At 40.1% G+C, this 24,334-nt stretch overlaps 1 protein-coding gene across 1 annotated transcript in view; it reads right to left on the reverse strand.

Moving 5' to 3' along the window:
• LOC140502248 (adhesion G protein-coupled receptor E3-like) overlaps positions 1-23,976 on the reverse strand; it is a 54,973-nt gene extending 30,997 nt beyond the window's left edge. Inside the window, exons 1-4 of the mRNA XM_072606539.1 lie at positions 23,946-23,976; positions 13,720-13,764; positions 13,069-13,191; positions 2,603-2,740 (exon numbers count right to left, since the gene is read on the reverse strand). Coding sequence (XP_072462640.1) covers positions 2,603-2,740; positions 13,069-13,191; positions 13,720-13,764; positions 23,946-23,976 — 337 coding nt within the window. The remainder of the gene's footprint in view (positions 1-2,602; positions 2,741-13,068; positions 13,192-13,719; positions 13,765-23,945) is intronic.
• Positions 23,977-24,334: the final 358 nt, after the last annotated feature.

The raw sequence follows: 24,334 nt of genomic DNA on the forward strand, positions 1-24,334 counted from the left end.
TACAATTCTTAAGATTAGTAAGTATCATCTTCCCATAGAGGGATATAAACAGTTTGCCCATATTGAATAAGAAGTTTTTTCCCGTCTTTACTTTTTTATGGCTCTCTTAAGACTTGTGTTTGAAGATCAAATTTTCTATTGAGCTCTGACCTTTTCATCAGGATGGTCAGGAAATTCCTTATTTCAATGAATGTCCAACCTCCTTGCCTGAAATATTAAGCTCCATTGTGCTGGGCAATTGATCCTTGGTTGTAGTCCCAGCTCCTTTGCCTTACAGAATATCATATTCCAATCCCTCCTCTCTTTTCATACAGAAACTGCAAGGTCATGTGTGGTTCTGACTGTAGCTCCTCAGTATTTGAATTGTTTCTTTCTGGTTGCCTGAAGTATTTTCTCCTTCACTTGATAGTTCTGGAATTTGGCAACAATATTCCTTGATGTCTTAAGTTTGGGATGCTTTTCAGGATGTGAATGGTGGCTTCTTTAGATGACTATTTTCCCCTCTGAATCTAGGACCTCTGGGCAATTTTTCTTGATGATTTCTTGTAAGATATTGTCCAGGCTTTTTTTTTCATCATGGTTTTCTGGTAGACCAATAATTCTTGAATTTTCTCTCCTGGATCTATTATCCAGGTTAGTTGTTTTTCCAATGAGATATTTTACATTTTCTTCTATATTTTCATTCTTTAGATTCTGTTTGACTGATTCTTGATGTCTCATGGAGTCATTAGCTTCTACTACCCAATTCAAATTTTTAACAAATTGTTTTCTTCAGTTAACTTTTGCATCTCCTTTTCTATCCATCCAATTTTTCCTTTTAAGGAATTTCTCTAGTTAGTTTTTGTACTTCCTTTTTCATTAGTCCAACTTTCCTTTTAAATTTTCTGTGTTTTCTTTTTCCATGTTTTTAAAATCATTGGCCAGTTTTTCTTCTGCTTCCCTAATTTGGTTATTAAAATCCTTCTTGAGCCCTTTCAATAAGCTCTTTGGGCTTGACACCAGTTCACATTCCCTTCTAAAGTTTCAGATGGGACTGCACTTTCAACGATGATCTCTTCAGTATTAGTGTTTTCATCTGCAGAAAGATTCTATGGTCTTTTCTTTTCTGGTTTGCTTCTTGCTCATGATGATCACCCTTTTCCTGGCTTTTAAAGTGGATCTCTGCTTCTGAAGCACAGAAGGCTCTGTCCCAAGGTTCTTATGCTTAGAACTTGAGGCTTTGTATATTGTGGCCTCTGGTTCTTTCAGCTAGAAACTAGGATGCTGTAGCTTACCTGGTGCTGAGCTGGTTGGTGTGCCAAAGCAGAGGCCAGGTAAAGTCTTTGAGTTTCCCTGAAGTTACCCTGGAACTAGCTGCATTAAGTGTGGAGGAGGGGTGGTCTGGCCACTGGAGATCTCCTCTCCTGAGCACAAGCAGGCTCAGTGTTTGGTGAACCCCTTTTGTACTTGTGTCTTCCCGATTCCCTGACTGTGCTGAGGCAAGCCTGGGGTCCTAGTGTTGATGATTACAAGCTTCACCCCTCCCCCCAGGCTCAAAATCAAAATCAGTTAGCTGAAGTAGGACTATCTGGAATAGTTTCAGTCCTACACTGCTCCCCTTCAGCCACAGCAAGAGGGACCTCCCCTTTGTGATTTTCCTAGCCTCATGGGCTAAGAGACTCTTTACCCTTTCGACTAATCTCACTGCTCTAGGATTTTTCCTGGAGAAATATTCTCTGGGTTTTTCAAGGTCAACAAGGGGAGGGGGATAGCATTTTCTGATCACTCTGCCATCATTGGTCCCAGAAGCTCAAGTAGGTGACTTACAGACGTTTAATCTTCGGGCTGATAGTCTCAGGAGCAGCTGATGCAGTTACCTGGGATTCTGCAGTTCCCTCTCACTCATTTCCACTGGATTCTCATGCTGGGCTGAAACATTTGAGATTCTGCAATGCTGCTGCTACTTCAGACTGGCCCAGGCTTCCTGCTCAGCTTTACTATGGCAGGGTCTGCACTGGTACAGCCTGTGTGCTGTGCTCTGTGCGCTCCTCCAGCCGCATTCAACAGATCCTTTCAATTGACCTTCCAGTCTGTCCTGGGTTGGAAATCTGTCACACTCTGTCTCCTGTTGGTTTCTGACACTCTAAAATTTGTTCAGATTCTCTTTTTAGAAGTATCTGAAGGAGTTTGTTTTAGAGCTTAGGTGAGTAGTTGCTCTCATTCCACCATCTTGGCTCCACCGTGCTTGTTTCCTTTCTTACAAATAAAAGCTAGGTAATAGATAGCACTTATATAGTGCCTTAGATTTTCAAAATACTGTACAAGTATTGCTTCATTTGAGATACCATTTTTATCTCCTTTAAAATGAGGAAATTGAAGCTGAGAGGGTTAAATGATGTGTCCAGTGTCACACAGCTAATAAGTTTCTGAGGCTGGATCTGAACATAGGTCTTCCTGACTCCAAGCCCAGCACTTTTTGCCACAATACCTCTTAGCCACCCTATGGAGCAGTCTCAAAAAGTCAGACTTCCTTATTCTCTGAGTAAGCCTTCCCACTAAACAACATCTGGAGACTGGACACATTTTCCTGATGCACTAATAAAGAAAACAAAGAAGTTCTTACCTGGACAGGATTTGAAAAAACTAAAGAATGCATGAATTACATAGTTTGTACTGTAACAGCTACACTTATAACTTCCATCTCTATTGATACAAATTTCATTCTTCCCACATATATTAGGGTCATTACATTCGTTGATATCTGCAACAGAAGAAGAGACATGTTATTCCATCCATTCATTTATCTATCTCCCTTCCTTCATTCATTCATCCATTCTTCTATACCTGTCTTCATCCATTCATCCATTCAACTATCCATCTATCAATCTATCCATTTTAATTTATCCATCCTTCCACCCAATTCATTCAAGCAGCATTAATGAAACTTTTGCTTATGTGTCAAGTCCAAAGACAAAATAACAACAGTTCCTGACTACAGACAGTTTATATATCCCTGGTTGGAAACCGTATACATAAAAATGAGTTGATATAAAATGTACAAAAAGAAAATACAAAACAATTTTGCTGGAGAGATCTCGTGTGACAGCATTTGAGGTGAGCCTTGAATGAAGCTAGAAATGAGGAGGAAGTGCATTCCAGCCTTGAGAAAATGCTACAAAAAGGCCCAAAGATGGAAAAAGGAAGGTATGTCATATACCAAACATAAAGAGCAGGCCAGTTGGACTGGAACCCAGAGTGTGGGGAAGGGACTATTGTGAAACCAATCTGGAAAGACAGTTTGGAAACAAGATTGTGAAGGGCTTTAAATATCAGACAGAGAAGTTTGTCTTGTATCCTAAAGGCAATAGGAAGTCATTTAAGGCTTCGGAGGAGGAAAGTAATGTGGCCACACTTGTGATCTAGGAATATAATTTGTGACTGTGCAGAGGATGGATGAAGAGGAGTGATATTTAAGACAAAGATAACTTTTAGGAGAGGTGATGAGGTCCCAAACTACAGTAGTGGAAGTAAGAGTGCAGAGGAGATAGAAGACAATAATGGCAACTGATTGAATGTGAGTACAGAGGGGGAGTGAGGGAGAGAGGAAGGAAGAGAGAGGGAAATTCAAAGAAGATACCAACCTTAGATATCGTATAAAATTACTGTTGAGCAGGAGATAAATGTTCCTTAAATGACTGTGATATAATCTGCTCCAAAATCCAGGAGCACATTCAACCCCAGACATTCCAGAATCACCAAGTGATCAGGAGAATATCCTTTCCCTTAGGTTTCCACATCTAATTAGTTCCTGCCTTTTTGTCAGCAGGCCTAAGCTCTTACATTTAAACTTAGAAGAAGTTCTCATTATAATCATTTGACTTACTACCACCTTATTCTGAAGGAGAAAGCTCTGTGGCAGAAGAAATTGAAGCAGACAGACTCAAGTTAATTTAAGAAGTAAAAGGAAATTGTGAAGATGGTTTGGAGGGAACTGAGAAGATGAAGATGAGTCTGAACTTGGGAGCGGGAAAGTTGGAGAATTTGGGAGAGTGTGAAGAACAATTAAAAGAGAAATATTCCAACAGAAGGAAAAGGAGGACTCCATCTAAAGGACAAAAGGACCCAGAGAGAAGATAGATAGTTAAGAGAGAAAGAGAAGGCATGTAGTTTGCAAGTAAGACCATTTCAATCAAATAAACTGGTAGGATGAAAAGAATTTCATGAGAGAAGGGAAAGAGAGTCAGGTGACACTGTCAAGTTGTTAAGGGATGACAAAAAGGACTAAAAAGAATTTTTAAAAGGTAGGGATAGAAAGGGGTTAAAGAGAGTAAAGAGGCAAAGAGGAGTAAAAAAAAGGTATAAAAAGCCTGTAGGAATGGAGTCATGTGATCAGCAAGATGGCAGAGTATTGTTTTTTACACACCTCTCAAATCTCAAAAAACTTCAAAAAAGGGAGTGGAGTCAAGATGGTAGAGTAGAAAGATGCACATACTCTAACTCTTCCCCCACAGCCCATAAAATATCTGTAAAAAATGACTCTCAACAAATTCTAGAGCAGCAGAAGTCATAAAAGGACAGAGTGAAAGAGATTTCCATCCCAAGGTAGCCTGGAAGGCCAACAGGAAAGGTCTATCACACAGGGCATGGAGGGGATCGCAGATCAGGCTTGGCCCCATGGCACCAGGAGGAACATTACCAGAACAGGGCTCTGGGGATAGAATCCCCACCAGCAGCTGTGGTTCTCAAATCCCTCAACGCACAAATGCCAAAGACAACTTCAAAGGTCAGTAAGAAAGCTTTTTCAACTGGGTGAGAAGGGAGTGGGTTCCTCCCCTAGCTCTGGCCCTAAGCAGTGGTGAAGGGAGCAGCATCCGTTTGTGGAGTCCTCAGTCTAAAGCCCCTGGGGGAACTGAGCCACTGATCTGGGTCTCAGCCCTGAGCCCAGCCTGGGAGTGAGGAGAAGTGCTGGTGAAATGAAACTGGAGGCAGTTGTGGAGAGGGAATTCTACTGCTCACAAATTCTGGGCAGAAAAGTTTTTGGTTGCTCCCAGACCAGTGCACAGGCCAGGCAGGAGAGGAGTAAACTCCTCTCCCTTGATTGTGCCACCTTGGAGGAACTGAGAACTTAGACGTCCCCAGAGTATACCCTCCTCTTTACAAAGGACTCAATAGTCAAATAACTGACTGGGAAAATGCTCAAGAAAGAGGAAAAAATAAGACTATAGAAGTTTACTTTCTTGGTGAGCAGGTATTTTCTTCCATGCTTTTGGGTGAGGAAGAACAATGCTTACCATCAGAGGCCTCCAAAATAAATATGCAGTGGTGTCAGGCATGGAAGAGTTCAAAAAGGATTTTGAAAACCAAGTAAGAGAGGTGGAACAAAAATTAGGAAGAGAAATGAGAACAACGCAAGAAAATCATGAAAAGACATTCAACAGCTTGCTAAAGGAGACCCAAAAAAATATCAAAGAAAATAACACCTTTAAAAATAGGCTAACTCAATTGGTAAAAGAGGTCAAAAAAACCAATGAGGAGAAGAATGCTTTAAAAAGCAGAATTAGCCTAATGGAAAAGGAAGTTCAAAAGCTCACTGAAGAAAATAGTTTTTTTTTTTTAATTAGAATGGAACAGATGGAAGCTAATGAGTTTATGAGAAACCAAGAAATCACAAAGTAAAACCAAGAGAATGAAGAAATGGAAGACAATGTGAAATATCTCATTGGAAAAACAACTGACCTGGAAAATAGGTCCAGGAGAGACAATTTAAAAATTATGGGATTACCTGAAAGCCATGATGAAAAAAAGAGCCTTGACATCATCTTTCATGAAATTATCAAGGAAAATTGCCCTGATATTCTAGAACCAGAGGGCAAAACAAATATTGAAAGAATCGACAAATCGCTGCCTGACAGACATTCAAGAAGAGAAACTCGTAGGAGTATTGTAGTCAAATTCCAGCATTCCCAAGTCAAGGAGAAAATATTGCAAGCAGCTAGAAAAAAAACAATTCAAGTATTGTGGAAATACAATCAGGATAACACAAGATCTAGCAGTTTCTACATTAAGGAATCAAAGGGTGTGGAATATGATATTCCAGAAGTCAAAGGAACTAGGACTAAAACCAAGAATCACCTATCTAGCAAAACTGAGCCTAATAGCTCAGGAGAAAAAATGGTCATTCAATGAAATAGAGGACTTTCAAGCATTCTTGATGAAAAAACCAGAACTGAATAGAAAATTTGACTTTCAAACACAAAAATCAAGAGAAGCATGAAAAGGTAAACAGGGAAGAGAAATCACAAAGGGCTTTCTAAAGTTGAACTGTTTACACTCCTACATGGAAAGATCACATTTGTAACTCTTGAAACTTTTCTCGGTATTTGAGTAGTTGGAGGGATTATATATGTATAATGTGTATGTGTGTGTGTGTGTATTTGTAAAGCGAGCACAGGGTGAGTTGAATAGGAAGGAATCATATCTAAAAAAATAAAATTAAGGAGTGAGAGAGGAATAAATTGGGAGGAAAAAGGGAGAAATGGAATGAGGCAAATTATCTCTCATAAAAGAGGCAAGAAAAAACTTTTTCAATGCAGGGGGAAAGGGGGGAGGTAAGAGGGAAAAAGTGAAGCTTACTCTCATCACATTTGGCTCAAGGAAGGAATAACATGCACACACAATTTGGTATGAAAATCTATCTTACACTACAGGAAAGTAGGAGAGAAGGGGATAAGCAGGGTAGAGAGAGTGATGGAAGGGAGGGCAAATTGGAGGAGGGAGCAATTAGAAGGAAACACTCTTGGGCAGGGACAAAGTCAAGAGAGAATACAAGAAATAGGGGACAGGATAGGATGGGGGGAAATAGAATTAATCTTACACAACATGACTATTATGGAAGTCATTTGCAAAACTACACATATATAGCCTATATTGAATTGCTTGCCTTCTCGGTGGGGGAGGGGAGGGAGGAAGAAAGAGAAGCTGGAACTCAAAGTTTTAGGAATGAATTTTGAGAACTGTTTTTGTATACAAGTGGGAAATAAGAAATACAGGTAATGGGGAATAGAAATTAATCTTGCCCTACAAGACAAAAGAGAAGATGGGGATAAAGGAAGAGAGGTATGTTAGAAGGGAGGGCAGATTGGTGGAAAGGGTAATCAGAATGCTTGGCATTTTGGGGTGGGGGAGGGGAAAGATGGGGAGAAAATTTGGAACTCAAAATTTTGTGGAAATGAATGTTGAAAACTAAAAATAAATAAACATAAAAAAACTTCAAAAGAAATAGACTCCAGATATATAATAATTAAAGCTGGTTCATAAGATCAAAATAGTGACCTTCTGCACAAAGTAAAAGTCTCATTAAATGATATTAGAAAACTTAAACACTTACAGCTCCCATTGATCATTCCAGTTCTCAGTCCAATCCATATTCTGGATGAAGTCAGCACAACTTCACAATTGGATATGTCTTATATGTGACCAATATCGTACTGTACACCACAATAAGCTTTGAAAGGGTTTGCTGTTGTGGTTCAGCCATTTTCCAGATGTGTCCAACTCATTGTGAGCCCTTTGGGGTTTTCTTAACCAAGATTGTTTTGCCATTTCCTTCTCCAGATGAGGAAACTAAGGTATACAGTGTTAAGTGACTGGCCTGGGGTCACACAGGTAGTAAGTGTCTGAAGCCAGATTTGAACTCATGAAGAGGAATCATCCTGACTCCAGGCCCCCACACTCTAGCCACCATGTGACTTAGCTGCCCCTTCAAATGGATACATGACATGAATATATAAAGGTTATATCAATTAAACTGTGCATGAAAACTGATGGGAGTACATTTCACAAATAGCTAAATGGAAAATTCTTAATCAAATAAGTGATAGGAGGGCTCACAGAAGTCTAAGAAACAGAAAAATTTAACTACATGAATGCAAAAAGCTTTTGCTTGAACAAAATACAGATCAGATAATAAGAAAATGATTGATTGGGGTAAAGACATATCAAATATCCCCATTTTTAAAGAATGAAGGCAAATAAATAAAACCAAGAATTATGTTCCAATAGATAACTAGTCAAAGAATGCCTACACATTTCTCAAAAGAACTGAAAACTATTACCAGTCACAGGAAAGCCTGTTTTAAATTATCACAAAACTGCAAATTAATGTAATTCTCTAGTTTTCCTTATCCCCAATGAATGCCAAATATGATCAAAATGCAAAAATAGGTCATGTTGGTGGGGCAATGGGAAGACAGGGGCACTAATACTCTGCTAGAAAATTCTCATCTTCCAAACATATATATCCCAGGGAAATCAAAGAGCAAGAAAGGTCCTACATAGATAGAATATTCAGAGTATGAATTTCTGTGGCAGGAAAGAATTGTAAAAAAAAGTGCCTGCTCGTAAATTGGGGAATGACTACACAAACTGTGCTGCATGAATGTGATGGAAAATTTTCGCTTCTTAAGAAATGATAGTTCAGAGTTGGAGTTCAGACACACAGGAAAAATGGACTAATGCAAAAGGAAGGAAGAAAAACCACTCAACAATATGCACAATGACTACAACACATTCATATGTAAAAAGTACAATAAAATTAAACTAAGTGTATCTACCAAGCAAAATGTCGTAGAGAGAGGCATGAATCAGAATGAAGAAAGGCTGCTAAGACCATCAGAAGTTCAAAGGAGATGAAATCCAAGGCAATTGCCAGTAGTAAAGTTTATGACCTCAAATGTCTATGTACAAATACATACAATTTAGCCAATATGTAAGATAAATTATAGGTCTGAATTCAGGGAGGCCAATCTGATTTCATGGTCATCACTGACACCTGAGGATGAGACTCACGACTAGAATGTAGTTCTGGTTGGGCATACATAATTCAAAAGAAACAGTGATGGATATAAAGCAGGTGCATAGCATTGCACATTAAGATTAATATATTCAAATCTAGGAACTTGAAGGAAGTAGCATGATGGAAGACATCTGAGAGAAGATAAGGTGAGGAAAACAAAAACAATTCTATCATTGGAGTAATTTCAATTCTCCCTAGCCAGAAAGAGATACAGAGTTCAGGAAGTAAGTTACATGTCTAGCACTGAGCCATGATATAATAATAATGGGGACTTCAATTTTCCTGAAATCTGCTGGAACTCTTGTCTGTCTCTCTGTTTCTATCTCTCTTAAAAACCAAGCATTTTAAACTTGACTTAATGCTAATTTTATCCTTCAAAAAATGGAAGAACCAACAAGGAAGAAATCTGTTTTCAACCTGATGCTCCTCAGCTGGAAGGAACTCTTTATTGGCTTGTAAAGCACAGGGCCTTTGTAGGAAATGACCATTAGAGAAGGAAAATAATGCTAGACATAGTTGGACATGTACATCAGATGTTAGCTAGCCATTACATTCTAGCTAAGAGGATGATGCTCTGAGCATTCCAGCATAGAGACTGAATTGGGACCTAGGACTATAACTAGAGAAAGTAGAGATACCAGATATAACACAAAAGAACCTGATTTTCTGCACAAAGCAGCAAAAGGTGACAACTGGCACTTCTGTCATTCATACCCCAGAGCCAGTTTGCAAATCCAGTGCGAACCATTAGGTTTAAAAGCAACCAAAGGAAAAATAGTTAAGACCCCACCAACTAAAATTCTATGGAGGAAGTCAGCTGAAGATAAATGGGAAATTTTCAGAAATTCAGACTTAAAGACTTGAGAATAAACAATTCCAATAAAGTAGAAAAACGGGAACTATCTGAAGAAGCTACTATGGATGCACAGAAAAATATCCAATCAATTCAGATTTGTAAAAGAAATGTACAAAATAAGGAAGTATGAGAAAGTAACAGAAGATGAATGGAAAAGTTTGGCACAACCCTGAAAGGGTATATCAGGAGGGCCAATGCTCAGAATGAATTCAAGCTGAAAACAACACAGATTAATTTTAAGATAACTTGGAAAAAAAGAAGAGTGTCAAAGAAGGAATGGGACTATTCTTCAAAGTGGGTGGAATGGTGCTAACTTACAACAGAGAGAAGGAAGGGTTGCTCAAGTCTTTTTTTTTTTATTCCTCGCTCAGGGAGAATGATCTTTGTACACTGGAAATAACAGAACAAATATAGCTAACAGACCTGATAGCCAAGGTAAGAGAGCTCTTAGCTACCTTTGGGATAGACAGACAGACAGACGGATAGACAGATCGAGAGGTAGATGGATAGATAGATGAATGGATGGATAGATAGATATACATACATATATACACATATATAATATACATATACATTATATGTATATGTATACATGTTTGTATGTGTGTGTATACATCACTTGGCCCAGACAAACTACATCCTTGGGTACAGGAAGAATTGACAGATGAGGTTACGAGGTGATCATCAGTAGCATTTAAAAGACAATGGAGAGAAGAGTTAAGTGGTGGAGTAGTGGGGAGAAGTACAACCCCATCCTCTAAACAACTAATACACAAAAACTGAGAAAAATGAACTAATCCATGTCCTGATCAACTGGAACATTTGAAAGGATTATTTGAAAGGGGCCTTGTTGGGAAGTATTTTAAATGTCATGTGCCAGGCACTGTATAAAGTGACTTATAATCTCACTGATCTCACAAATAATGGCTACTTAATAGTTTTAAGGTTTGCAAAGCACTTTACAAATGTTGTCTCATTTGATTCTCACAACCCTGACTACTGAGAGCTATTATTGCACTCTTTTTACAGATGCGGAAACAGGTCAATTGAGATTAAACGGCTTGCTCAGGGTTACAAAGCTAGTGAGCGTATGAGGTAGGATCTGAATTCAGGTCTTCCTGATTTCAAGTTCAGAACCTTATCTATTGTACTATCTAAATGTCAAAGAGAGAACTTTATATCTATTTGGGAAATACTAAGGAGCCACTGAAATTTATTGAATTAAAAAGAGGGTGGTATGGCCTTATCTATGTATTCCAAAAAAGTGTAGCCAGTGCTATAAAATTGTGTGTGTTCGTCCTTTGTTGCCTAAGAAGGCCACATCGTCAGAGAAATGATGACATGACTTGCACTTGACTTTGTTTTGATCAAGGGAGGGCTGTGCAAGGTCACCAGCCTCACTTCTCCTCCAGAGCCATCTGGATCCAGTGACCAGATATTCATCAGGATGACTGGTGATGACCCAGGATGAGTCAACTGGGGTTAAGTGACTTGTCCAAGGTCACACAGCTAGTGAATGTCAAGTGTCAGAGGTGAGATTTAAACTCAGGCCCTCCTGACTCCTACACTGCTCTATCCACTGTACCACCTAGTTGTCCCAGTGCTATAAAATATAAAATATATAAAATATAGCCAGGGAAACAGTGCTATCATGAAGGAGCTGGGTCTCAGTAAATTCCAGAATGTGGAAAAGATCAAGAAAGAAAGAGGTTTAAGAGAAGGTTTAAAATTATGAAGCAGGTCTTCTAGAAAGCATAATGGAATGGACATGGGGAAGGGGGTGGGGAAATGGCCTTGAGGGAGAAGGGAGCTGGGGCAGAGAAACAGTATTCAGTCATCAATTGTTGGGGGTTCAAAATCAATTCCAGCATGGAGAGAGTAAAAGGAAATCGAAGCATGCAAGCATGGAGCAATGAATCCCTACAAAGTATCCATGAATACAGAGACGTCCACTGAGGGAGATGGATGATCAGAGAGTTCAGGGGCTATGCTGCATGACTGATTGATGAATATGGAGCTGTGTGAATGGTGGGACCCAATGGCTCAATGACAATTCAGAAGACCATCTCCAGTGTCTATCACTGAATAGAGTCATAGATGAGTAGGTGACTCATTTATCAAGTTTCCTAAGGATACAAAGTTCAGAGGAATGTTTTTGATGACACAGACAGGATTACAAAAGACCGATACATTCCAGAGGAATGGAGACAAATGAAAATAGGAGCAGGTTCCTGTAGGGCATACCAGCTTCAAAAACAAGTAAACAGTATCTATGATGTGTTGTATTTTGATTTCTTTTGTTAAACATTTCCCTATTCCATTTTAATCTGGCTCCTGCTGGTCAGAGTTTTGCAGCTCTGCAGGCCTCCTGCCTGTGAATCTGACATCTTTAGAGCACTGGAATTAAACTATTATGATGAAATTTAATAGAAATAAATCTAAAGCCTTACTCGGCTTCAAAAAATCCACCTCACAAATGCAATGGATAGATATATATAGTTAGACAGCAGTTTGTCTTAAAATGATGAGAATTTCAGTGGACTCCAGTTTCAATGTGAGTCAACAGTGTGATAAGGTGGTCAAAGTCAGTGTGATCTTGGGTTTCGGGTTTTAGGAATAGGAAGGTGGTAGTCCCACTATACACTACCCTTATCACATTCCATCAGAAGGGCTGTGTTTCCTTCTGAGCTCTACAGATTTTGAAGTACACTGATAAACTGGAAAGCATCCAAAGGAAGGCAATTAGGACACTAAAGCATCTTGAGTCCATGCCATATGACGACTAGTTCAAGGAAGGGAGGATTTTAGAATGGAGAAGAGAAAACCCAAGGGAGGCATTATAGCTATCTTTAAGTACTGAAAAGTCTACAGCGTAAAAGAGGTAATAGATTCATTTTGTTTGTCCTCAGGGGGAAGAAACAGGATGGATGGATGGAAATCATCAAGAGGAAAATGTATAACTGATGTCAGACAAAAACTTTCTAACAGAGCTAGCCACAGGTCAAATAACCTGACTCAGAAAGTAGCGGCTTCCTCCTTGCCTGAGGCCTTCAGGCAAATGTTGTATGTCCAATCACTTGGCAGTCACATTGGATTCATTAGCCAGAATAGGTAGGACTGGATGGCCATGAGGTCCTTCTAACTCTGGAATTCTATGATTCAGTGACTCATGAGTGGGTCAGGGGTTTCCTAGGCTCCATTTCAGGAATCCCATTGTTGACCTTTCTCCTGCTCTTTAATGAACTAAGTTTCTCATCTCTGACACCGTATCCTTCTCACTGTATATCATTGTCAGTGAAAAGATTCCCTGTTCTAAACTTCCCATGCCTACTGCCCCTCAACTCCCTCCACCCCAGAAACCTCCCAGAGTCCTCTTTACCTATGCACCTCTCTTTAGGGTTAGTGAACAATCTTTTCCCCGACTCAGACGTATATCCATCCTGGCAGGTACAAAAGGTGCCACTGAAACATCTGGAATGCTTAGGACACTGAGCACAGGAAGCTACAGGAGAAGAGAGACTGGTCAGAGGGATCCCCTGGGTGTAGGGAACAATTTTTAAAAAGCCAGATGGCTTTCGTATTGTCAACCCGTGTTCTTAGAGATATCACCAACACAAAAATGAGGTATGCCCTGGAGAGAAAAATCCATGGGTTAGAGAAGTGCTCCATGGTCTGTCAGGGGGCAATAGCCTAGGGAAGGCCATGAAGGTCCACTTTTCACACCTGAGAACCCTCTAATGTTGGTGCTGTGAGGATTCTTAGAACAGAGGACATGGCATGTCAGAGGTGGAAGGGATTGAAAGATCACATACTCCAACTCCCCTATTTTACGAAAAGGCAAAGTTTGACCCAGATGGGAAGAGATCTGAGGTATAGTGGAGTCTGATAAAGATAACAGGGGTCTCTCGTCTCATTTCATAAAGAAGACAGAGTCTGTGGCCCATGCGATGGAACAAACTCTTTTCTTCCTGATCAGAGACACCTTCCCCAGGGTCTGGCCCTGAATGGGTCCAGTTCTCTGTTGACTTACCTTCCTGCTTCTGGACTGCAGCAGTTGCCAGCAGGATGAAGAGCCCTGGAAGAGAGAAAGGTCGAGCTGGATACCAGTAGGGAAGGTGGAATGAGGTCCAAAGCCACACACATGCCCAGGACATGCCACTGCATCACAAAATCACCGTATCATCGAATTTCAAAGATGAGAGAGACCTTGGAGGACATCTATTTCAATGCCTACATGAGCAAAAATCCCATCTTCCATCATACAGACACTCACCTTGCCTCTACTCTATGCCTTCCAGTGTAGAAGAACCCAACACTTTCAGAAGCTACCCATTCACTTTGGAAGTCTGTAATTAGGATTAAAAATTCATGGACTTAGAGGAAGAAATACCCTGTCATGTCAAGTTCAAATGAGATATTTGTAAAATGCTTAGCACAGTGCCTAACAAATGCTCATTGCTTTCCGCTCTCTAGTCTAGCCCTTCAGTTTTATAGAGGAGAAATCAGAGGTCCAGAAAAGCTAAGAGACTGACCTGGATGACAGGAGCAAAATTCCAAACCTATCCTTCTGCCTTAAAGAGTCAGTGGTTTGTCCTTTGAACCACACTTCTGTGAATCCTTCATTGGTCTCTTAACAAATTCTGTCCCCTGATTATACCAATTCACTCCTTTGAAGCCTAGCAGAACAGATATAGTCTTTTTTCCCAGGCTAGCCCTAAAAATACTTGGAGACACTTGTCATGTCCTCCCTGAGGTTTCTATTCTCCTGGATAAACATCCCCAGTTCTTTAAATTGATTCCCACAAGGCATAAACTGAAGGCTTTCATGAACCTCGTCTCCTCTGGATGATTATCATCAAAAGCCTTCCAAAATAGTGACCCCTAAGGTGGGACTACCACTGCTTACTAGAAAGTAAACTGAATGAATGAAGGCTTCAATGTCCAAGGACCTGGGTTTGAATCCTAGTTCTTCTACTTCCTGCTTGGGAGACATTTGGCAAGTTTTTCCCTCTCTTTATGTCTCAATTCCTATAATTCCTCAATTCCTAAAACAAAGTCATTGGACCAAATGATCTCTGAGGTTCCTTCCACACAGTTGGAATGTTTAGGACACAGGACAGAAAGCTACAGGAGAAGAAAGACTGGTCTGAGGGGGGTCCCCTGGGTATTAGGAACAACTTTTTAAAAGTCAGATGGCTTCCATATTGTAAACTTATGTTCTCAGAGATACCACCAACATAAAAATGAAGAGAGAAAAATATTCCCTGGAAAGAAAAATACATGGATTAGAGAAGTGCTCCATGGCCTGCCATGGGGAAATAGCCTGGGGAAGTCCATGAAGGTCCACTTTCCATACCTTAAACTCCTTTAATGTTCATGCTGTGAGGGACCTCTCTGACAAATATTTCTTCTCCTATAGCTTCCTGTCCTCAGTGTCCTAAATCTACACTGCTGTGAAGTAACCATAGTGCCAGCAAGCAATTAGGAAGAAGCTAACCCTGGTTTTCTTGGGGTATGGGAAGAGTAAGAGAGGCAATTAACTTTAACCTGATAGGCTCAACATTTTCTATCTAATATAAGGAAACAGGGACCTCATTGACCACTGAAATCAGGAAATAATCCCCCCAAAACTCAACTTAGGTCCACATCCTCCAGCAATGAGGTCTAACTCAGGCTGCTGGTAAGAAATCAAAGGGACTGAACTGATTCATCTGTCTTCCCTATCCCTGGTCTCCGCCTAGAGAAAATCTACAAGCAAAGTAACAAAAAATTCACAGGATAGAATGGAAACATCAGTGTATCTGTCATTAGGGACTTAAATCTAGAACCCAACTCCCACACTAGCTATATGACCATGGAGAAATCTGTGGGCCTTGATTTCCCATTCTGTAAAAGGAAGGTAATAGTGCTTATAAAAACAGAAAGCACTTTGTAAACTTTAAAATACAATAGATAACTGAAGTCATTATGATGAAATCATAAAATTGAAAGTTAGATAGAAGTCATCTTGGTTAACCTTTTCATTTTACAAATGAAGAAACTAAGTCCTGGAAAGAAATGATTTATCCAAAGTCATATAGGTAGTAAGCAGTAGAACTGAGATTGAAACCCAGATATTCTACCTCCAAATTCTGACCACTACTCAATTCAGCAAGCACTTATTAATCACCTATTATAGACATTGTATCTTGCTAGGTACTAAAGATGTGATGGGAGCAGCCAGGCTGTGCAGCTGACAGAGAACACAGTCTGAAGTCAGGAAGATCTGAGTTCAAATATGATGTCAGACACTTACAAGCTATGTTAACCTGAGTAAGTATCTTAACTCTTTTTTGTCTTAGTTCTTCATCTGTAAAATGGGGACACAAAAGGAAATGGCAAGCCACTCTGGAATCTCTGCCAAGAAAACATCATGAACAAAATACATTGGGTCACATAGAGTTGGACAGAACCTAACAACAAGAAAAACAATTACATTCTTGCAGGGGCACAGCATGTCCACATAAATCTATACCTAATACAAGTAGGAATGGAGCCTGGCCCTATGATCTCCTTGATACAAGGGAATTCCTGAATGAGGAAACTCTCTGTGCTAATGCAGGTCAACACCTCTCTGCAAGTGACAGTAGCAAAGAGTTGCCTAGAGAGCTCACAGGTTAAGGGACTCACCTTCAGGGCAGCACCTTTACCTAGTTCTTCCTGGCCCCAAGTCCTGCTTACTCTCCCCAAGACCATGCTGGTTCTCTTTATAAGATGTAATAGAAAGAATTTTGAGAGCCAGAGAGCAGGCACTGGTGGATCAGGGAAGGAATCTCTTGGAACTTGGCACTCATGCTTGCTTTGAATGGAGCTACCTTCGTAAAAAAGGCTTCTAAGATGTGAGGGTGATGGGGCAGTATTGTCAGAACAAGGAGGACCTGCTGTACAAAGTCATGAAGGCAGAAGATGGAATGATGGATGGGAACATGTTTGACTATAATGGAAAACGTGGGAAATACTAGGAAGGGAGAGAGGAGGTGGAGGGCTTTCAATTCCAGAGTAAAGATATTGTACTTTAGAAGTGACAGGGAACCATTAAAGATGTTTGAGTTCTATAATGTTTAACAAGCTAGAAGACATTTAAAGAGAGAGTCAACAGGTGTGGTGGCACATGTGTTTAGTCCCTACCACTGGAAAAGATAAAGCTGATGGACCAGTTGAGTTCAGGAGTTATGAGCTGGAGCAGGTGTCCACATAAAGTCCAGCACCAATACGGTGAACCCCTGAGAAATGGGGCTCAGCAAAGTGCCTCAGGAGGAGTAAACCAGCACAGGTCAGAAATGGAGCAGGTCAAGTTTTCTGTGCCAATCAGTATTAGAATCTGACTTCCATGTTGCCTCTGAACCTTCAGCCTAGACAAAATAGGGAGAGCCACTCTTGCTGGGTTGGTGATTGTTCTTTGTTCTCTGAATAACGGTGAAGGGTAGAGGAGGATTAAGGTTGGAGATAAAGAGGAATAAGATTACTGTTTTGTCTTCCTTATTACCATCACCAAATGGCCTCTTCTCAGTCCTCATCCTTCTTGATTTTGCTTACATTTGGCACTGTTGACCACACCTTCCTCTTCATTCTGAGTTTTTAAGACTCTGCTCTGACCTAGTTCTCCTCCTACTTCTCAGACCAATTCTCCTGAGTCTTCTTTTCAGGACTGTTGCTTGCCCCTGGAAGTCTACATACTCAACAGGGTTCTGTTCTGGGTCCTCCACCCTCCTCTTTCTCTAATCTCCCCCTTTATGATCTCAGCCCCTCCTATCTGCTTAATTATCATTTCTGTGCAAATGACTCCCAGTTCTCCCTATGCAGCCTTCATTTCTCCCCTGCGTTCGAGGCCATCTTCATCAATTTTCTGCTACACACCTCCATTTACATGTCCCCTTACTCAACATGTCTAAAACTAAACTTATTATCTTTTCCCTTAACTTTCTTCCTCATCCTCCTGCTTCTTAACTTCCCTACTTCTGTTGAGGAAGCTACCAGCCTTCTAGCCACTGAGCTTTGAAACCCAAAAGTCTTCCTCAACCACCTACTCTCCCTTACCACTCACTTCCCCAAACAGTTGCCCAGTTTTATTGATTCACCTTCTTATAACTATCTTTTTCTGAGTCCCTCATCACTGTTCACATGGGCTATAGAAGCCCTCTAATTGGTCTTATATCCAATCTCTTCCCTTCCCAATCTATCACCCATGCAGTTGCCCAAACAGATACTCCTAAAGCACAGGTCAGATCTTGTTACTTTCTTACTCAAAAATCTTTAGTGGCTCCCTGTGACCTCTTAATATGGAACACATTGTATTAATTGTCACTTAAAGCGATTCTGACTCTAGTCTACCTTTCACAACTTCTTACACATTACTCCCTTTCACACAATCCAAGGTCCAGTCAAGGATCACACAGGATGGAAGGTGTGGCTGATTGTGATCTGCACCTCTGTAGGGAAGCTTCCATCTCAAGTCAATAAGCATTTATTAAGTGCTTATGATGTTCCAGGCACTGTGTCAAGTGCTGGAGCTACAAACAAACGCAAAAGAGAAGGGCCTCATAGACTAATGGGGAAGAAAAGAGCCACATAATAATGTACAAAGGAGGCATATACAGATTAAATTGGAGCTAATTAACAGAGGTGGGAGCTGACAGTAAGGCACTGGCGCAGGGATGAGGTCCCAGAACCCTTGAAGCACTTTCCAGCATCTTAAATGGACATTTGCTAAGAGTAACTCTCATTTCTCTGAGGCATTAGAATTTGCTCAAATGTGTTCTTCATAGCAACCCTGTGAGGCAGGTTGTGTTTGGGTCCAAATTCCAGTTCAACCAAATATGACCTGTGGGGCAATGAGTGAATCACTTCCCTTCCCCATGCCTCAGTCTCCCCATCTATGCAATGGGAGGAGGAAGAAAGGATACTGTGTGGAAGAGATGATCACTAAGGGGCCTTCCAATCCTAACTCTTATGACCTTATTGATATCCTATTATTTCTTCTGATCTCTACAACAACCCTAGGAAAAGAGAGTGCAGGTAATATTATACCCACTTTACAGATAAGGAAACTGAGCTTTCTGAAGCTCAAGGGATTTGACCATGCTTATTCACTCAGAATGTGTCACAGCCAGAATTAAAGGACTGAAACCAGGAGTCCTAACCCCCACCCCTAAGGGCATGATTCTTTCCACTGTGTTTCATAACATGTTTTTTCCTTGTTGATTTCTCTTTGATGGACAGCTTGATTCTAACAGTCTAGTTATTTGGGTGTTTTTTAGTTTTTCCCTCTCTTCCATTTATTCTGGTCATAAGAGCTGTAAGGAACCCTAGAGATCATTGAGCCCATCACCCCTTATTTTCCCAGTGGTGCAACTGAAGCACAGAGAAGTCAAGGGACTTTCCCAAGGTCACACAACTAGTAAGTGGCTGAAACCCAGATCTCTCTGACTTCAAGTCCAATGCTTTACTGACTCTACCATATGTCACTCAAGTTATTAGTCCTGGACTCTTCAAACTGGAATTGAAACTGTCTCATTGTACACAAGTGGAAACTGAGACCAAGGAAAAGAAGAGATGGATTCAAGTCCAGGGTTCTTTCCGTTAAACTACATTACTTCTAGGGATTATAAGACTCTACGAAGTGCATCCCAAGGGCAGTGGAGGGTGTAACAGAATAACAGTTTCAGAGTGAGAAGGAACTACAGTACTCATCCAGAACAGAACTTCTTAATCTTTTGGTGCCCCCTCCTTGTGCAGTCAGTATGGTGAAGCTTAGGAACCCCATCTCAGAAGAATAATTGTAAATGCACAACTTTTTTAAAGCATAGAATTACAAAAGAAACTGATGGCACTGAAATGCAGTTATCAAAATTTTTTTTAAAACATTTAGAGAACCAGATATTATGAGAACCTATGACTTAGTGTAATGCCTTTGTTTTAACTTAGTCTCAGAGAAGTTAACTGACCTTCTCCAGGATACTCAGCTAATTAGTGACTTATCCTGGACTAGAGTATACCTACCTCAGTGCATAAGATACATAAGTAGATGCTCAGTAAACATCTGTTGATAACCATGCTGGACAATAATAAACCCATTTCCCATTTCCAAAGATTATAGATCTTCACTTTAAATATCTAATGCCAGGGGCAGAGCCAAGATGACAGAGTAGGACAGAACTTTAAAAGCTGTCCCCCAAAGCTGATAAAATACCTGTAAAAAATGACTCTAAACAAATTTTAGAGCAGCAGAAACTACAAAACGACAGAGTGAAAAATATTTCCAGCCCAAAACAGCCTGGAAGGTCAACTGGAAAGGTCTATCGCACCAGGCACAGAGCAGAGCACAGCCCAGCATCAGCCCTGTGGCAGGGAGAGGACTGGAGCAGGACTCAGGGTGCGGAATCTCCTGCAGCAGCTGTGCTTCCCAGATGGCTCAACCCACAAATGACAGAGATAGCTTCAAAGATGAATGAGAAAGCTCTTTCACCTAGACGAGAAGGGAACATGGTCTGGACCTGCCAGCAGCAGTGACTGCACCAGCAGCAGTTATTTTCAGAGCCTTCCACTTAAAGACGCTGGGGGAATTGAGCCACTGATCTGAATTTCAGCCCTGAGTGGTGATCCTAGGGTGAGGAAGAGTACACAAGCTGGAGGTGGCAGAGGCTCTGGACAGGGAATTCTACTCACAGATCCTGGGCAGAAAAGTTTATGGTAGCTCCCAGACCAGAGTGCAGACCAGGAAAGGAGCACACTCTTCTCCCTGGATTATGCTACGTTGGAGGAATTGAGAACTTACAGGTCCCCAGAGTGTACACTCCTCTTGACAAAATCAGGTAACTGGCTGGGAAAATGCCCAAAAAGGGGGAAAAAATAAGACTACAGAAGGGTACTTTCTTGGTAAACAGGTATTTTCTTCCATCCTTTCAGGTGAGGAAGAACAATGCACACCATTAGAGGAAGACATAAAAGTCAAGGCTTCTGCATCCAACACCTCTGAAATAAATACACAATGGTCTCAGTCCATGAAAGAGCTAAAAAAGGATTTTGAAAATCAAGTACGAGAGGTGAATGAAAAATTGGGAAGATAAATGAGAGCAATGCAAGAAAATCATGAAAAACGAGTCAACAACTTACTAAAGGAGACCCAGAAAATGCTGAAGAAAATAACACCCTTAAAAATAGACTAACTCAAATGGCAAAATATGTCCAAAAAACCAATGAGGAGAAGAATGTTTTAAAAAGCAGAATTAGCCTAATGGAAAAGGAGGTTCAAAAGCTCACTGAAGAAAATAGTTTTCTTAAAAATTATTTCTTTCTGGCTGCTTGCAATATTTTCTCCTTGACCTGGGAACTCTGGTATCTGGTTACAATATTGCTACGAGTTGTTCTTTTCAGATCTCTTTTAGGAGGTGATTGGTAGATTCTTTCAATATTGATTTTACCCTTTGATTCTAGAATATCAGGGCAATTTTCCTTGATAATTTCATGAAACATGATGTCTAGGCTCTTTTTTTTGATCATGCTTTCAGGTAGTCTCATAATTTTTAAATTGTCTCTCCTGGATCTATTTTCCAGGTCAATTTTTTTCCAATGAGATATTTCACATTGTCTTCTGTTTTTTCATTCTTTTGGTTTTGTTTAGTAATTTCTTGGTTTCTCATAAAGTCATTAGCTTCCATGTGCTCCATTCTAATTTGAGTTAGTCTATTTTTAAGGGTGTTATTTTCTTCGGCATTTTCTGGGTCTCCTTTAGTAAGTTGTTGACTCGTTTTTCATGATTTTCTTGCATTGCTCTCATTTATCTTCCCAATTTTTCATTCACCTCTCGTACTTGATTTTCAAAATCCTTTTTTAGCTCTTTCATGGACTGAGACCATTGTGTATTTATTTCAGAGGTGTTGGATGCAGAAGCCTTGACTTTTATGTCTTCCTCTAATGGTGTGCATTGTTCTTCCTCACTTGAAAGGATGGAAGAAAATACCTGTTTACCAAGAAAGTACCCTTCTGTAGTCTTATTTTTTCCCCCTTTTTGGGCATTTTCCCAGCCAGTTACTTGATTTTGTCAAGAGGAGTGTACACTCTGGGGACCTGTAAGTTTAACAACCAGTTCTCAAGGGGGAAATTGTCTGCAGGACACACTTTTAAACTGCGTAATTAGTATTTTCTCCATCATTTTTAAAAGTCTGGACAATTAAAAAATAATAAACCAAGCCCTGATTTATAGCATCTGCTGATTTTCAAAGTGTGAATGTACACACTGAGAATTTAACAATCTACTCTCCTGAGCCAGTTTGAGCTGGTTCCAATACACTGCCCATCTTCTACAATATTGCTTATGTTCATCCCCGTCTCTCAACTCACACAATTATCACTATTGTAATGGCCTTCTCATTGGTCTCCCAGCTTCAGGTCTCTTCCCTCTCTAATCCATCCTCCACGCAGCTGTCAATATGACTCCATATACCTGTGGATTAAAACACCTACTGGTCTATTTACCATTAAAAGTCATTCGTAATCTGGTTCCAATCTACTTTCTAAGATTTATTATACATTATTCCCCTTCACACGTTACATGATCCAACCAAACTGGCCTCTATACTCTTCCTCACAAACAAAATTCATTTCTCTGTGTCTTTGCATAGGCTTTCAGCCATGCCTGGAATGCTCTCGCTCCTCTCTGAATCCTCTTGGCAGCCCTAGATTTCTTCAAAATCCATTCCAGTGGTTAGCTCCTCCAAGTACCCCAGTGAAGCTGCCTTGTATTTACTTTGTATATATGTTATATTTATGTATTCATGCTGTTCCCCTCATGTAGATTGTAAGCTCCTTGAAGCCAAGGAATATTTTGATTGTATATTTGTGCCCCCAGCATTTATCAGAGTTCCTGCCACATGTTGCTGTTCAGTCATTTCAGTCATGTCCACCTCTCTGACACTCCATTTGAGGTTTTCTTGGCAAAAGTACTGGAGTGTTTTGTCATTTCCTCTCCAGCTCATTTTACAGATGAGGAAACTGAGGCAAACAGGATTAAGTGGCTTTCCCAAGATCACACAGCTGGTAAGCTGGTAAGGCCAAATTTAAACTCAGGAAGATGAGTTTCCTGATGCCAGGCCTAGCACTCTATTCACTGTACTATTTACCTATTCCTTCCTCACCACCCCAGCACATAGCAGATTGGTAATAGATGCTTGTTAGTTGATTGACTGAGTATTCTGACAGATTGTCATGTGGAAGCTAGTTTGGCTTGATGCCACAAGCAATGGGAGAAGGGTCCGTGTGAAATTTAAGCCTTAATCTTCTCAATGACATTAACCTATTATAGCATCAACTTTGTCTTTCCACCATTCTATCACAGAGTCCCATGGAAGAGAGCATGGAAACAAAAGACTTTCATCCCCGCAAGGTAACAAAAAATGGGAACTGAATGCCAACAAGGGTAATAGACTAGGAATTTTTTTTCACTTCTAAAATTTTTATTGATATGTTTTATTTTTCCATCATTTCTGTTTCAAAATAAGGGAGTCATACATGACATGAATGACAGAGAATGAAACAAGGAGAGGGAGGAGGACAGAAACACATAGAGGCATACATATGTGTGTGTGCCTGTATGCATATGTGTAGAGAGAGAGAGACAGAGACAGAGACAGAGAGTATCTTAACAAAATTAAGCAAAGTATAAACCATATTTGACAGAATATTTGTTTTCAGAACCATATCCTGAAGAGAAGGGTCAAATTTTTTGAGAATGTAGAATGATTGCTTAGGCAAATTCCTTCCGCATTCTGGTCTCAATTTTCTAATCTGTCAAATAATGAGCTTGGGCAAGATGACCTCTAATATTTTATTCAGGCACTGACACTTATTATCTGGGTAGTGCTGGGCAGTTCCCTGCCTTTTCTAAGTCTCAATTTCCTCCTCTGTAAAAAAGAGATATGGGTCTAAAGAACCCTTAATATTCTAATATAATGCCTTGGCACTGTCACCAGTTGGATGACCCGAGACAAAGTTTTCTTCTCTCTGGGTACCACTTTTCCCTTCTGTGCAATAAGGATAATACTATTCAAAATACCTGCCAATTATGATGGTTCTCAGAGTAGCATTTTGTAAATATTAAAATATTAGAGAAATATCCATTGTTGTGTGTGATTCTGCTTATCAGGAAGTCCATGGAAGTATTCTAAAGATTAGATCACAAATAAGGCAATGGATATTGAAGAGAAGTCATTTGCCACTTACCCCAAAGAAGCAAGAACCAATTCTCAGCCATGGTCCCTGGTAGCTGTTTTCTGAAAACCAAAAGGGAACTATAACTCCACTTATCTTCTCCTGATATTTATCAAGCACATGAGTGGGTGAAAGAGGTTGAGTAAAATAGTTTACAGGGCTTCTCTTCACTAATGTAATGGAAATAATACATTAGCAGGGCTAAAAACAGGAAAGTGTTTTGAAATCTACAAGATGTTTTGAAGAGGATGTTTTAATTTTAATTCTAGAATGCAACTTGAATGATGATGGATATAAGGATGATATAATTTATACATTGCAAAGCACCACACACCCCTCCTCAGTACCATGCCATCATTATCTTTCAATTCATTGTATAAAGGAATACCTCAGTCATGATG

Source organism: Notamacropus eugenii, chromosome 4, assembly GCF_028372415.1.
Source record: "Notamacropus eugenii isolate mMacEug1 chromosome 4, mMacEug1.pri_v2, whole genome shotgun sequence".
NCBI classification, from domain to species: domain Eukaryota; kingdom Metazoa; phylum Chordata; class Mammalia; order Diprotodontia; family Macropodidae; genus Notamacropus; species Notamacropus eugenii.